The sequence below is a fragment of the Sinohyriopsis cumingii genome, chromosome 4 (assembly GCF_028554795.1).
Source record: "Sinohyriopsis cumingii isolate HCF-2022 chromosome 4, ASM2855479v2, whole genome shotgun sequence".
Lineage (NCBI taxonomy): Eukaryota > Metazoa > Mollusca > Bivalvia > Unionida > Unionidae > Sinohyriopsis > Sinohyriopsis cumingii.
Window position 1 is genome coordinate 86,999,378 of NC_142964.1, and position 17,682 is coordinate 87,017,059.

Genomic DNA, 17,682 nt, shown 5'->3' on the forward strand with positions numbered 1-17,682 from the left:
TTAGTCTCATTAATCCAAAGTCATGACTTTTGTTCTGTAAACTAATTAATTCATCCGCTATCGAGACGAAATAAAGTGCACTATGAAAAATGCAAATGAGGTTCGATCCATCCTGAAGTAAATGCTATCGATTTTTTCTTCTTAAATTGCAAGGAACCGAAATAATTAATTAACAATAAGTGAGATTTTACATCCTGTTTGCATCATGTCATTTTTTGCACATGAAGTTACGTATATACTGTGCACAGAAAATAATTCCTCGGCTGGGTATTGTGTTAAATAAAGAAAAAATATCGCGAGTTCGTGCAAAACATAATCCACGTTTGTGCGATAGTAGATTGCTTAATATAAACGTCAAAGTACACTTTACATGCATGTGGATGCAAGGTAATGGCTGACCTTATAAGGCATCTCCACGTCTTATTGAAGGATATACAAGACATAATTGGGAACCTCGTCTGTGACCCCTCGTCCGTCCATCCATTAACACGAATATGTTATCGTTTCTTCTCCTAAACTACTTGGAGGATTGCGATGAAACTGTATATACTCATTCATCACATGATCTAGTTCGACCTAAATAAAAAATAGTACCGCTTATGAACATCTTGTTATCGTTGCTTCTCTTAAATGCATGGTTATACCATCATGTGGCTTTCACTGAATGACTGCTTAATGCTGTCTAGTAGGACCTAAATAAATATGAGCCGATCTGATGTCCAGTATGGCCGCAACAAAGGCCATCTTGAAAATCTTGTTATCGCTCCTTGTTCTGACAATGAAAGGTCATAATTACATGGTGTTTCCACCAAAGACTTCTTATAATGTCGTGTTGGTCTCAAAGACAAAGGTACCGATCTGATATCCAAGATGACCAACTCAGTGGTTATTTTAAAAATCTTGTTACTTTAAATCTACTTGAGTGAAAAGTAATATTGCCATTGTGTTTTCACCATGATTCATATGATGTCTAGTTGGTCCGAAATGAAAATGGTGCCTATCTAATGTCCGATATCGCTCTCAAAGTGTCAATCAAGACAAATCTCTTCACTGTTAATTCTCCTGAACGAAATGTAATATTGCCATGGGATTTTCACGCGAAGAATTATTGAAAAGAGGATATGCTGGCTGCAAAAAAGTAATTTTATTAGTGAATGACTTTTTTTTCCTAGTCTTCTTGGTTTAAACCGCTTGGTTTCAATGTTCTAAGGCGGCGTATCCAGTAAGATTCCTTTTCTTTCCAGGTTTCGGAACTCCATTTGGGGTTGTGAGCAATTGCTATAAGTGTTATATCACTGAAAGTATGGCCATGAGAGGCGAAGTGTTCTGCAGTTGGGTTCCTGTACAGCTTCTTTGTCATCCAATCAGATCTATGAAGGTTGATCGTTTAGTGTAGTTTTTTAGTTTCTCCGACATACTGGATGCTACAGATCTTACATGTGATGAGATAAATTACTTTCTCTGTTTTGCACGTTTTGTTTGATTCATGTATGTTCAGTTTTTTTCTAGTGTCTGTGTTAGAAAAAGTCCTGGTTTCTATCATATGTTGGCAGGTTTTGCCCCTTGTATCGCCACAGGAGCCAGATTGACTAGTGTGGTCTTGGTTAGTGATTGGCGTTAGCTTCGCCCTGACCAGGATGTCTTTGATGTGTTTTGGTCTCCGGTAGACTACTACAGGTTTGTTCGAGAGTATTAAATTTAGTGCGTCACACGATTCCACGATGGGCCAGTGTTTCACCATGTACTTCCTAATGGCTGTTCGACCCTGACTCACATTAACAGCACACAAGACATAACAGTTCATTCTCATCTCATTGGCACGAACGAATGAATGCAATTCATTACATGACTTAACTACGCTATTTTCAGCGAATACACAATTCAAGTCTTTATCATACGTGAAATCATCTAAGATCGGTGAATACAAACGGATTCTCGTAACTCATATTAACTAAAGCAATCCATGAAAACTTAGAGCACCTAATCCCTATACAAACAAGACGACAACTTCAACAAATTCGTAAAACTTATATAAAGAAGATTACTGTACGAATTCAGATGAACTCAAACACAGTTATCTCATATTAAGAAAGTTGATATACGTATTTAAACAAATGCATTTATGCAAATATAAGCAGATTAATTCATGTAAGTCATAATACGGGTATCAACAAAAAAAAAATAAATTGACGCCCCTTTCATAAATGTTTTACGAGAGAATTTCTTCCAAATTCAGTCTCGGAGTATCTTAAAGTTTCACTCTTGCAGGAAAAAACGCAGACTGATTAGATTTATCGATGGGGGAAATATTTAAAGCCCAAGGAGCTCTAACCACTAGGCCACCGGAGCGGTCGACAGTTATGTTGCAAAGAAGCACAAAAGGATACATATGAGAGAAAAATCGGTGCGAAGTTTTGCAGTACATGTTTGTTGATTGTTCACAGTACTTTATAAATACGCATATAATAATACATTTTTTTGAAGGAAAAAGTACAAGATTAAAATGTGTGTTAAGGGAGTTGTCTAAAAATGAGTTACTTGCCTTGATTACGTCTAATTATAATATCAGTACAATATATACAAAGTTGTGTACACCTTAACTTGGTGTAGTATAGAAATGGTTTATTATATATAAGTGGACGTGTATGCAAAAACACGCATCATACATTCAACCTGCCTCTAGTCTCCAAAGGAACACAAAGAAAGAAAAGAGGACAAGGGGAACAAGTAATAGTATAGTGAGATCTTTATTTGTAGTAAACACGAGGGGACATCTCTAAATCCTAACCAGCAATATATGTTGCAATGGGGCTAAGGAGTGTCTACATATAATGAACAACAGATAGGTTTTGTCAAGAAGCTGTCCACGTTTTGGATGGCTTCCTGACCAATTCAAACATGAGCACGAGTAAGCAAAATGCAACAATTCAATCAATTACATAAATAAAATCAATTCGAACATGACATGTGAATGATTCGCTTTCTCTGAGAAATAGAGGTGCAAAATAATGCGAAATTCAATGAGCGTTCTGTTATACTGACAGAACAAATTTAATCATGATCGAGTGACTGATCTAACTCCGACTGCCGGCATGACAGCATCACCTGGTGCTTCAGGTCTTTTCCAAATCACTACTGGTGGTCCGTCGGCTTTTCCGTATTTATTTCTCTCTCTCTCTCTCTCTCTCTCTCTCTTTAGCCTCTGCGGGTCATCAACTTCTTGGTTGCACACCGTGCTCTTTTCCACTGTCTGATACAGGTATATATCTATTTTCTTTCATTCAATATAACATATTAATACCAAACCTAAATCAAACACACTCTTGTCTCAACACCGACTGCCAGCTATCATAACACAGTGTAGCTTTAAGTTATCAAAGATCACGTTGTTCATGAGGTTAGACTCATTTTCATACAATGTGTTCATTGATGTAAGTTTGTAATAATTGTTGAATTCATGCATTTAGAATTCATGCTTCAAATATTCCTCGAGTTCAAATATAATCGTGCATGTTGGATGATTCGTGTACTGTAAGAATGTCATATAATATTTCGTTATACAAATGATTTCGGATTCAATTGTTTTCTGTGTAATATAAATCATCTAGTGCAATTCACGATTAACAGGGTGTAAGCGTGTATTTGGTGCGAAATGACGATAGCTAGTTCCGTTGAATTTCGATTGACGATATCAGACGTAACGAGTTGAGATATTGCTAATCACAGGAGAAGAAAAAATCTGAAAAAATCGCATGAATTCAACAATTAAAAACTTACATCATCGAACACATTGTATGTAATGAATCTAACCTTTTGTTTTATTCGAGATTCGTATCTCCCTATGAAGTCGAACCACCCTCCCTTTGTGTCCGACTACTAATTTGAACCCGTGTTCCGTGAACAACGTGATCTTTGATAACTTAAAGCTACACTGCGTTATGATAGTTGGCAGTCGCGGCTGAGACAAGAGTGTTTGCCTCCGAATTGCTGAAATCGGCATGTAAGGGTCACTTTGATTTTATCGTCATCTCTCGCGTCACAAAAAAGTAAGTATTTCTGGTCATCATGAAGGCTATAACCTGCTTTGAAAAGCTAAATTACTCTGAGAATCTCGTGTTATCTGTCATGTTGGACAAAGTACGATTAGCGTAAACATACCAATATATTTGAACTGATATAGCATAATAAGGTAATCATCAACCAAACTTCCTGAAAAACATGAGTCTACTTAGGAAGTCGATATGAACAACAGTCATCTTTTTGTCTTTGACATTAGTTTTATATTTTCCGTTGTAACGTATAGGATCAAATCGTTACCCCAACCATCGTAGCTAGACAAACCATGCTAAAAAGAATAAGGAGACTGCTAGCAGGGTCGACAAGATAGAGGGAGGGCAACCGGGGATATATACCCGGGGCCAGGGCCCGTAAGGGGGTCCGGGCCGAACAATACTTTTGAATTTTATAAAAGAATTTTTTTTTTTTATATGAACAAGACATAGGAGAGGCCCGGATGTTTCTTATGCCAGGGCCCATGATCGCTAGCGAGTCTTTACGGGGCGACTGGCGGGAAAACCGATATGGTCCGCAGGAAGGTAACAAATCAAAACTGTTTGACGCTAATACGTTATCACCCGAGCAGCAAAATACGAACTATATTGCCGACATATTTTTTTCTAAACCACCTCCCTATGCTCTCTGGTCGAGAACTAGCTAGCATCGCAAGAGCGGACACGACAGTAAACTTGCAACCGAAAGGATTGGCGGAGGTTGGGATTTGCGCTGTTTTTGCGGTTTGTATATCGTGCCTCCGATCACACAAGTACAGGTCATAAAACGGGACTAAAGAAAGAGCTTACGGGACGCATGCACGGGGTGAGTGCTGAGAGGAAACCGCGACTCCCATCCCACCATGTTTTTGCAACTCACCGATTGCTTGTTCGACAGCTGACGCGACCCGACCAAATCACCATCACGAACAGAGCCGACAAGGGGTAGGCAACCGGGATATATCCCCGAGGCCCGAGCCAAACAGCAATTTTTTATTTTATACAAGAAAACTTTTGTTTCAACAAGAATTAGGAGACATCCTGGTGTTTCTTACCCCAGGTCCAGTAATAGCTCACTACGGCCCTGATCACGAATGCTGTTTCTTGCAAACAAATCGCTTCTTATTACACGAAACCGTGTGACGGCAGTGCAGGAAACAAAAGATCTTGGATTTCCCCCTGACCGCCTCGGCAATGGGGCAGTTGTGTACTTTTCCAGAGTGCCTCGCCGTGATTGGCTTGGTTTGTGCCATCCGGAACGGCAAGTTGGAGCCATATCTGCTCGTTTGAAACTCAAACATGGTGTATTTGTGGATTTATCTCGTTAAGAAATTGTTAAGCTGCTAAGTGGTGTTTTCTCCCTCTCAATTAGCTGATTTTTCTTCTTCTTCTTTTTCCTTTATTCATTTACATAAAATCAATTTTAAATATGATTCTCTGTATCCCTTTCGAAGATTCATTCACCCTCTTTCTCCTTCTCTTTTTAAACGAGATGTTTCCTCGTGTCGTTTTTTTTTAGTTTCTTTCAGTAATTCAAGGTTTTTCGCTCACTGTTCGTATTTAGGAGCAGTTAATGTCTAACCTTCATGTTACTTGCTAAATGATTCGATTTCGATCACACCCTTTTCGCTCAAACACATTGCGATACAAATCTGTTCGACTGGACACAGCAGACAGCGTCTTACGTCATTAATCAATATTCCACGTGGTAACACCCATCTGTGGAATACCAACTGCGTAGCCATGCGTTTCCAGAATGTAAGACATGCCAAAGTACTGACGAGAAAGTCACCGTCATAACTATATAATGTAACGTCATTAGTAATATGCTCCACCACTAAAAGTAAAGAATTTTTGAATGTTTATATATTTGGAAACACCTTCCCATTCTACAGTGAAGACATTCAATACAAAAGATCGCAGCAAAATGCAATCTAAATTGTCTTTTGATGCAATCACCATGAAATGTACCGTTTTATTCAGCTGAACTTTTAAAAATAGCAAAATTTTTAACTGAAAAACATAGAGACAATGTTTTATTTATGGAATTTCAGCCTTTTTACATAGATGAGTTTGAAAAACTCATTACTGAAATTAGCGCCTGATTATTTGGTTCGGATTTGAAAAATATTTCAAACACGTGTAGATCCCAGAAATGTTAGGGCTTATACGATTTTCTCTACAGAGAAGTTTGCATCAAGGACATGCCTACACTGACAAATATAGCTTTGATCACGAGCAGTCAGAAATTGAAAGTTATCGAATTTTTATATCATCATGTTTGTTTCGATAGGATCACAATGAGAGCTATTTTTTTTTTTTTTACCAGGAGTACGGCAATGGTATTATCCATCTCTAGGGAGGTATTCCTCTTTGAGCTGTATGCAAATGATTGCTAGTGTCAAACAAATCTTTTACATGTATGGAAAGAGAATATGATCACATAGTTAAAATCAGGTTTATTTTAAGTTTATGTAAATATTTTACAAATGTAAACTATTTTCTTCTTACACTGAGGTAAAAATTAAAGAGGAATAATGATAGCCCATAATCGTTTAAAAGTTGGCGTCTCGATATGAACTGAAAGTACAAATGTCATACCTGGAAAATTTGTAGTGCGCATGTGGCGTGCAAGGATGTAAAATCCGAGATGCTCAATCATTGCATGAATATATACTATACATAATACATTTAGTTAGCATAGCGCCAACATAATATATAGATATGTTGAAAATTAAATTTAGTGAAACATTATGTATAAATTCTATTTTTCTGAATTGAAATAAAAATGTGGTGCGAATTGATGATTGAAAGTGCGGTGTTGCTTTCCTCCATCTCATGACACAGTTTCTAAATGGGCATGCCGAGATAAGGGTCACGTAGTATTTAGCAAAGATTTCTGGTAAAGCTGAGCAAATGCAACAGAAAACACAACAGGTTTATATTTATTTTATCATACGGAGATACTTTAAAGAAGTTCTGAGCCACTTTCTCAAACGCATATAGATTTCATGCGGCAAATGTCTTAGAACTTGGGGATACAAACAATCAACAGTAGATTCTCCGCGAGGGAGAAATTCACAGTAGCTTGACATAGTTTTCTTTCTGGATTGTGCCCTTACTATTGTAAATTATATTATACAAAGAGGGTGATATCCAGAAGAAGAAAAAAAAAACCTCACTAACTTAAAGCTCGTGTGGGGAAATTGATGTGCATATTTTTTGCGTGACGATAAGTATTCGGTTACACGCTTGCAGTACATGCAGATCATCTCTGCAAACGCAACCTAACTGTACTTTATAACTGTTACACACAAGGGTCACGTAAGTGGTACATTTAAGACGGTTTATAAGGATGAGTAAATTAAATTGTTTCCATTGCAGTGTTTTGTAAGTTTAAAATGGACACAAATGAACTTTGCGCCAGATATTATGTTGCAACAATTGGCTGCAATAATAGGTTACCAGATAAAGAAGTCTCCATGGGTTGATTGTGAATGCCATCTAGTTACATAATAATAATAATAATAATAATGATAATAACAAAGACTTTATTTAGAGAAGGTAACTCAATTAGTTAACAGAACTAATCTATCATGAGGCCTTCTATCTGTTATGTAGATTATATACAACATGATGTGAAGAATCTGGCTTGACACTAAATAATTAAGTGATTTTAAAATTCAAAGTAAACATATATAAAATATCCTGCATTGAAAAATTCAACTGTGAAAATGATGCAAAATTACAGAAAAGCAGGTGGTATTTATTGTACTAGAACTGTTCAGTTGTCTGAAGATTTCATCCATTTGAGACATTGATTGTGAAAAGAAGAAATGCTAGGAGCCTGCCTTATATCACTGGGAATGTTGTTCCATACAAGTGGACCAGTATATTTAAAACTTTTTGTAAACAATTCCATCTTTGGCCTTGGTATGATGTAATTTTTACTTCTTGTGGACCTTAAATTTGGAGTACCATCAGCTTCTCTTTGGTGAAAGATATTGCTTAGATAGACAGGAATGGCTTTTCTGGATACTTTATACATCAGTTTGGCCTTTCTAAGAAATATTCTTTCATGTATTGTTAAAATCTTGATATTATTCATTGCATCCTGGAAATTGTCTATACATTGATCTAGAATTAAACAGCAAACCCTCTTTTGGAATGTATGTTTTGATTTTCCTCAATAGCCAAAGATAAGAATTAACCTTTTTTGAAACATGTTTGATTTGAATAGACCAAGTAAGATTGTTATCTATGTATACACCAAGAATTTTATGATGAGAGTTCATATTAAGGCTCACATTGTCAAATAGAACCAGGAGTTTGTCGCTATCTAGATACTATTTGCACTCTATCGGTTAAGCAAGAAGTAAATCAGTTTAGGGAGTTATCACTGCATTGATAGATTTTTAGTTTTTCAAGCAACATTTCATGGTCTACAAGATTAAAAGCTTTTCAAAAATCAACCTTGAGTGCCTACCATTTCTCCTTGATCTATTGCTTTACCATTTATCAATCAAAGATACATGTTCAGTTTCACAGGAGTGATTCTGTCGAAAGCCAGACTGATTATCATGAATAAGATCATAAGTGTTCAAATAGTTGAGAAAAGAATCCTGTACATGTTTTTCTAGTAATTTGGAGAGACAAGGAAAGATAGAGAATGGTCTGTAGTTATTGACATCATCTTTTGTTCCCACTTTATGTAATGGTGTAACCTTGTCAGTTTTCCATGTTTGTGGAAATTTATTAGACCTAATACTTTCATTGCAAATGAAAGCTATACTCTCTACGATAGCAGGTGCAGCTACCTTTAGTAGCCTTGGTGCAATCATAACAAATCTGTAGCTTTACAATCATCCATTTTTGAAAATATATTTCAACACAAATTCTGGACTCATTTCAGGAATTTCAAACTTTATATTGTTTGGTAGGTTTTTAGCACAAAAATGTTTGAGTTCCAGATGATCAGATGAAGTTGTAAGTTCTTTAAATTTTTCAGCAATTTGAACAGAAAGGTCATTACAGATATTTGCAATGTCAGTTGGATTATCAGTGTAAATGCCCTCGTGAGTGAGGGATAAAATGTCAGTCTTACTCTTACATTTCCCTGCACCAAACTCTGTAAACACTTTCCAGATAGCTTTTGGGTTATTCTGGTTTTCATCCATCACCTTTTTGTAGTGTGCTTGTTTGGCTTGACTTTATTTTCTTAACTTTATTCCTCCAAACTCTATATTCAGCTTGATTTCCTACTGATTTTAGTTGGTCTCTTTGCTTTATTACTTCTAAAATTTCTGGGGAGATCCAGCCTGGCTGGTGGTCTTTCTTTATCCTGTGTGTTTTTAAAGGGGCCTGTTTGTTCACTATACTGATAAACAGATCTTAAACAGATCTGTCCAAACATCTAAAACATCATCAATATTTTCAAAGATTTGAATTGTATTCTATGGAATCTGTTTTATATCTTCCATGGAATTTAACAGTATCAAGGTTTTGAAAAGATCTATAAGTAATGGATTTATGGATATTTTTTTTGTTGATTTGCCATTGACTTTACATGTTAGAAAAATTGCAAAGTGGTCACTTATAGCAATCTTTGGAACCATTACTTCCAAAACATTTTCTTTTGTATTGGTATAAATATGATCTATAAGCATTTTAGAGGTAGATGTTACTCTGGTGGGTTCATTTAGTAGTTGCTCCATACCTAACAAAGCAATAAAATCCATCAATTCACTTTTGTTTGATTATTGAAAAGGCCTCTGTTTATATCACCTAGAATGTAAAATTCTTTCTCTTCATTTGAAATTTTATCTACTTGAAGTTCAACATATTCACACCAATCAGTATGTGATGATGGGGGCCTAGCTTTTTCTAGAGTGATCTATAGCCAAATGGACTCTATTTCCTGTATTTCTAAGTCGTCCTGTCTTTTACAAATAGTACCGGTTCTAACATACACAAGGTTTGTCATAGCCATTGATATACTAGAAATTTTCACCCTGATTTTCTGTCAACATTGTTTCCAAGAGTCCAAATAAATGTGGGTTGATTATGAAATACATATGTACATCATATGTCTTTGAGACAAAATTTGAATAAATGAACGCACATGCTATCCAGTACACTATTGCATATGCATACTGAGTGATGATCTGCAGCATATACATACTGAGTGATGGTCTGCTGCAGATGTATACTGTGATTGCTGCATATGCATACTATGTGTTGGTCTGTTGCATTGACATACTGATTGATGATCTGCTGCATATGCATAGTGTGATGGTCTGCTGCATATGCATATAGCATGATGGTCTGCTGCATATGCATAGTGTGATGGTCTGCTGCATATGCATATAGCATGATGGTCTGCTGCATATGCTTACTGTGTGATTGTCTGCTGCATATGCATAGCATGATGGTCTGCTGCATATGCTTACTGTGTGATTGTCTGCTGCATATGCATAGTGTGATGGTCTGCTGCATATGCTTACTGCGTGATTGTCTTCTGAATATGAGTGCAGTGATGTGATGGTCTGCTGCATATGCAGTGTGATGATCTGCTGCATATGCATTCCATGTGAATGTTATCAGAACTGTTATGTTGTAAGCATACCCACGGTCCACTTTGTATAAACCTTACACAAATTCCCCTCTTCTTGCAAGAGGTTTGTGGGTTGGTGGATTGTACCTTCTTTCAAGGTGTCCGCTTAATTTGGTTCTCATTATCTAGAGGTTGACTGCCCTCGATGTTATTGCCAGGTTCGAGTAAATATAAATATTAGTGGTGAAACTTATAGGTGGAATAGATAGAGATCTGAGCAGAGATATAGAACAGACCAACACGAGCCCCCGTACATGTAAACAACAATTTAATCTATTATATAAAACAATTGTGAGAATTCATTACATCAGGAATATACTCTGCTTCTAGAAATGCAACTTTCACCGAATTACAAAGAACACAAATATATTTAAATAAAGTAGTCGATCTTTTTTACTGATAGATTTAGTTCATCATAGGATAGAGTGGACAATTGAAGTCAGTGCCTTGTACAGTTGCATAACCTGCTACTCTGTTCACTCCACTTTCACTGTAGCTGTTCATTCGACCTCCCTCTGTTTGCCTCTTTTGGTCCTCAACTCTATGCGTAGCACGTAGATTCACAGGATACGTCTCAGAATTAATATGCCACTGGATACGTCTTAGAGTTAATACATCGCAGGATGAGTCTCAGAGATAATACGTCGTAGGAGCTATTTTCTCCCTTTAAAAAAATATAAATAGAGACAACCTAAATTTTCTGTTGTTTATGATACAGGGGCTTGCACTATCCGCTCTTGTTATCAGATCTTACTATCAGTGCTAAACAGATGCTAAGGCTATCAGTTGGCTCCACATGTCCTATAATAACCCTAGTTAGTGTAATGGCTAATTCATCACACATTAACATCATGCATTAACACCACATGAGGCATAACGGTTCCAAGCCAGCCTCAATTTACACAAGTGAATAAATTAAATACATTATGTGGCTTACTACCTCGTGTTTGGCGAATACACACTCAACATTAATCATACCTGAAATCTAAATTCAGTGAATTCACATAGATTCTCATAACTCATTAACTAATGGAATGCATGAAATTTTTAGAACCTAATTCTTATGCAAACAAAACGACTAATTCAAACAATTCTTCAAACTTATCTAAAGATTAATATACGACTTCCTATGCATAAACTCAACACAGTTATACTTCATAAAGCAAATTGATATACTAATGTAGCAAATAGATTCATGAAGATATATGTAAATAAATTCAGCAAAGCATTATATATGGCATCAACAAATTACATGGAATTATCACAAATACCTTTGAGCTTTCAGCTTTCCTAGCTTCTACCGCCAAATTTGTTCATTTGTTTTCCTCGACAACAGTTTTACAAGAGAATTTCTCTCAAATTACTCTTGGGGTCTTCTGTACTTGTTTTCTTTTGCAGAAAAGCTTAGACTGATTAAAACTTTTGATGTGGCGATATTAAAACTAGGAAACTTAGTGTGGGAAACACGCCCCTTATTTAGCATAACCAATCAGAATCAAATATATCTGCTGCCTTTTTCCAGAGGCGCCAAAGTTGTGGTCAACTTATCCTAATAGTTTGAGTAACAGTGTTCTGTGATCTTTCAATTTTGACATTTTCACTATGGAATCGAAGTTAGCTTTTGTCTCCACCAGTCTTCTGTTGGCTAAATAAACAAATGCTTAATTAAGAATGAAATTCTCCCATCGAAAATACATTACCGATCATGGCAGTATGGTGATTTGATACGCGCCTGTCCCCATAAATCTGATTAATTGTTCTCTGGTCTCAAACTAATGTGTTCTTCACAGATCGCCAGAAATTTGCCCCTTCACATATGTGCATAGCTCAAAAACATTAATGAGTTTGATAACATATACTAATCTGATAAATCAGACCCCAAACATGTAATGATATTGATGGACAGTTTGGGTTTGATCTCACGTAGCCTCGTGGGTCATCAACCTCTTGGTTGCAGACGCTTTTTTGCCACTGCAATACAGATGTGTGAAGAGCTATTTTCTTTCCATCAAAATAAAATATAGTACCCAACCTAAATACATGTCGGGTATATCCTTCTAGGATCAACAAATATTCCTGGGGCCCCGAGTGGCTGAGTTATCTAAAGCTCTCACCATTACGGATCACTGCCATCTCACCTCTGTCTGCATGGATTTGACTCTCAGGCTCGGCCAATGTGGGTACATGAGAAAGCTTGCCAGAAGCTTCTTGTGGATCGTGGTTCTTTCCTGGGTTCTTCCTCTCCACCATTTATACTTGCTGCCATGTATAGCCTATCTTGTGCTGAAAAGTGGCGTTAAACCCTACAACAACAACAATAACAAATATTCCCATTGTCTTGCATCCAATAGGATCTATAGAAACTCAACAGAACTGGCTATGGTTTTTCGCAACCCAATATTGATACAAAATCACTATCCTATTATCATAAACTGATGTTGTGTTATCAGCTACCACATTCCAACTGACCATGACTTAATTAGACCTCTTTAGACAAACCATGTGGCTATAAAATTACCAGCTGAACTGTGTCAGTCGGCACATGTTACTCAATTCCCAGTTGAAGAGAATTCACAACTTAATTACACATGAATTAATGGGCTTCATTCCTTGTCCTGCTATGTTATTTGCTTATTAGCTATTCATTGACATACATTTCTAGACATAGGTAAATCAATTCTCAGTATACCCTATGCAAAACATGAAATGTTTATGACATAAATCATTTAAAACATAATTTACTCCTCACAATATGTGACTGAAGAAATACCTGAAATCTTGCACTACATGATTTCTTATACATACCAAACGACTGAATCTGAACTCATTTATATAACAAAATATTGTATGACATTCTTAAATTACATCAACCATATAACATGCATAATTATTTCTGAATTCAAGGAAAAATTTAAATGAATTTTAAACGAATGAATTCAACAATAATTACAAACTTGCATCAATGAATATACATTACATGCAGTTGAGATTAACCTTGTGCTTTATTCGAGATTTGCTTTCCCTTTGCAGCTGAATTTCCCTCTTTCCATGTCAACTTTCCTATGTTTGTCCCTAGGATGATTTATTTAACAGGAAAAGATACTTGCTATTTTTCCTTCTTGGCATCCCACAGAAACATAGACTGATTAATTTTACAAGAGGAACAATTTTAAAACCATGAATTCCATCTGGTAACACAAACCCTCATTAGCGTAGCCAATCAGGATTACTTCTTTATCCTCCAAAAATCTTTATCACTCCCATAGAAGTCAGAAAATCCTCTCCACTCTGCTTTTATTAATAAATATTCGGGAAAACATAATTTTATCACGCCTGTTTCAAATTAACTGCAATTACCTAAAATTTTCCCTGGTTCATAGCAACGGTGGACATTTTACCGCTATGTCCTCGCCTTAACATTGCACTCTCATCTGTTCCTAACTGTTATCATGGTGGTTCCTAATTAAAATTCAATTTATGCCCTAAGATGTCAGGGATGGCGCTGACTTTAAAAAAGTTGTTACTCAGAAAATTGCTAACTTCTATATTTTGTTGCCAATTTTCAAAAGCTGTCACCATTTTCTTAATACAGTACTATCCATTTATCTCAGCATCCTTGGGACTGATGTAATGTTGTCGACATAAGCAAACGTTTTGGATAATCAAGGTGGGGAGGGATGGCTGAAAATAAATATAAATTTCGAATACAAGTGAAATTTTTAAGAGATGACATGTCGTCAGTGACTGATTTTTGCTGAGAAAAAATTGGAAATTTTGATGAAATGAAGACAACTAGTCTGAAATGCACTTGTATATTGACAGCTTACATTTGTGTAGTACACTCCACAATGTGTTAAATAATATACTTGCATATGAAAAATCCATGAATTTGAGTATTTGGTCATATGTTAGAAAATTCATGCATCAGTCAAATCCCGTTAGAAAACAACTAAAACATGTATATATAAAAAATGGTAGACCTCATTTAATCTACCAGTATATCCCATTGTCAACAAACACATTTCCCGAAACAATTCACTCTGATATTTCTTATCCTAGTAGCATGTGGCTGTATAATTGTTTTTATGCTACATGTACATGTACTTAAATTGGCCTAGATTTTGGTCAGCCAGGGACAATTACCATGATGCCAAGGCTACCAGGTGGATGAGGCTATTCATAGGGAAATGAAAACATGTGAACAAAGTGAAATGTTCCACATTCTTGTGAGATGTCCAACCTTCATTTAACTTGACAACCAGATATCTATTATTTCAAAATATTGGAACTGAATTTGGGGTTTAAACCGCCATTAGTAGCAATCGTAAGCATGAACTTTTTTGTTGCAAAAAGGAAACTTTTATGGCACAATAAATATATTCCAATCACTACAAACAATGAAACAATGCTTTTATTTAAGTTTGTTGCCGACTTTCTTTGATCAAAGGTTTTTGGCTTGCTTTGATGAAGGTTTATGTGATATTGAAGGTGCTGCTAAAGATGCTCTTTGAAGGACCAAACAGATGCCACTTTCTTATTGATGTGGCAACATCAGATTATTTTAAAACATTGACAAAGACAGATTTCTTTTCATTTGCTTAGTATATATACAAAACAACTGATGCTTCAGAGGTTAACAGTTTTCTTTGAAGTTTCAGCAAAAAAAATTTTATGGTACATTTTTCAGATAGGACAATAATTGCCATTGTCCGGTAGATTGTAATCATTCAGTTCCCACCTTCAGAGGTGGTCGATTGTAGCTAATCAGGTAGCATGACTATTTGGGTTATATTACAGCAGAGAGTGCTAAGGCAGATGTCAACATAAGCATATTATGATATAACTATGCCGTGTTAGGGTGGTTGTCAATAATTATATGCATAAAGGATGTTTATGTAATAATAGATTCCAGTGCAGGCTTCCTGTCATGGTACCTTTGAATTTCTCAACTCCAAACCCAAGACTATTACAGTTTTTAACAGCCAAAAATGTTGTCGCCAGATGGTGTATTTTGTCGCCAATAAGCAAAGAAATCACAATTTGTGACATTGGCGAAGCCCAGCGTGATCCCTAGATGTTAACTGTCGCTTGCTATCAAGTTTATTGGCTTGCTAGGCCATACATCAATTTTAATGTTTACGTGTCAATATGACCATGAAAGAATGTTATGTGAAATATTCTACAGATAGATTATTCTGCAAAATGTTGTAATATTACGAAAGTAAACAACCCGTGCATCAAACTGAATGTAGAACTGAAGATATACAGTCTGAGATTTATGCCATACTTATTCAGAATTATATACCCAAAAACTACATTAGAGCCTTTGTACAGCAGAATGTGAACAACATCACAAATATAAGAGAACAACCTTTAAATGTTTAAAGCTACTTACTGTTGGCCTGTGTCTGAATTTGTTTGTTGTTGGGAGCACTGTCAGTGCTTTTGTATTCTTTATATCATTTATATGGTAAAGGCCATGCATGGATTGTTGGTCAGACTTGGTCCTGGGCTGAATTGTAAACCAGCATTTAAGGACCCTATTTAAATTGAAATTTTCAAGTCACATTATTGATAAGATAAATAATTACATTTTGGCCCAGAAAAACATTATTATTCATAAAATACTTAGAAACGGATCACACAGTCATGATCTGAGACCATTACATAGTTACACTAATGTTTATTTAATCAGTTTTGAAAAATCCTGTCTCAAAATTGATTATGTTCTGTTTCAAAATTGATTATGTTCTTTCTAAAGTTTTGCTTTTGTAGAAGTGGTGAAAGGTTTACCTCCACCTGCTCTATCAAGAGTCTTTAGCTGTGAGCACAAGTCATCTCACCAGAAAATATTCTTACACCTAGTCCAGGGATCTCAAACACGTGGCCCACCAAGCTGTATCATGTGGACTGCAAAATGATCAGCGTCACAAGGTGTCATGAGAGAAAACAAAGGTGATGCGACTTGTGTGCCATCAAAAATGCCCTCATATGGCCCTCAGGGTGGTTTGAGTTCGAGACCCCTGACTTAGGCTGAGGGCAAGTGGCTCTTGAATCATCATTTTCTCCAGGTAAAATTTTACTTGCCATGAAGAGTTTTTTGCACTCTCTCAGTATATCTTAAATGACCCTTGGGCAAGCAACATCAAGATCATGTAAACTTATGAGGTTTAGACACCCCTGTATAGGATAATCCTGTTTATTTAGCAATGTCTGCATAATTATATGGAGGGTGAAATTTAAGTTCAATCTTTTAAGATGGAATGTTTTTTCTTCTCTTGTTCAGGTGGAAGAATTGAAGAACCAAGGTAATGCATGTGTCAAATCTGGCAATTATGGGGAGGCAGTGCTTCATTACTCACATGGGATTAAGCTTGAGCCAGGAAATCATCTGCTGTACAGTAACCGCTCTCTGGCTTTCCTTAAGTTACAGCAGTATTACTTAGCACTGGAGGATGCCAAGCAGGCCATCAAACTGCAACCCAGCTGGCCAAAGGTAATACAGTATACTTGTCAGATTAATAGCCTATTACACTGCACATTTATACTGCACCTCATGAATCCATTTCATATTTTAAACACCCTCCATGAGGCAACATATCTTGTGATGTTATTTGTATGTCTGTTACCAATTTTGTTTCTTCACAGCAACTTCATCTGTCCACCAACTACAGTTACCATAAGTTTTTGATTTGCACGTTGGGTAAAGAAGAGCCCAGTTGATTTCAGGATCATAGTTCAAGAGATCACTGCGACTGACAGAAGAAAAATGGTTTCCACAATAACTCATTGTGGATGGCTTGCACATGGGGTAAAGAAAAGCCCTATCAACTTCTTGAGTCAAATTGTCAACATCAGGGCCACTGAATGAAAGAACAAAATGTACCCTGCTCACTAACTTGAGTTACCCACCATCTACAGTTAACAAACTGTATGGGTTACACATGGGTTAAAAAGAACCCAAGTGATTTTGAGGTGTTCAGGGACACTGACGGAAAGATATATCAGTTACCTGAACTA

At 36.3% G+C, this 17,682-nt stretch overlaps 1 protein-coding gene across 1 annotated transcript in view; it reads left to right on the forward strand.

Annotated features, from left to right (window-relative positions):
* Positions 1-6,868: 6,868 nt before the first annotated feature.
* The window catches only part of LOC149801605 (protein STIP1 homolog), a 57,830-nt gene continuing 47,016 nt past the window's right edge, over positions 6,869-17,682 (forward strand). Inside the window, exons 1-2 of the mRNA XM_089955866.1 lie at positions 6,869-6,986; positions 16,949-17,158. Of these exons, the coding sequence (XP_089811992.1) occupies positions 6,966-6,986; positions 16,949-17,158 (231 nt within the window). The 5' untranslated portion in view covers positions 6,869-6,965. The remainder of the gene's footprint in view (positions 6,987-16,948; positions 17,159-17,682) is intronic.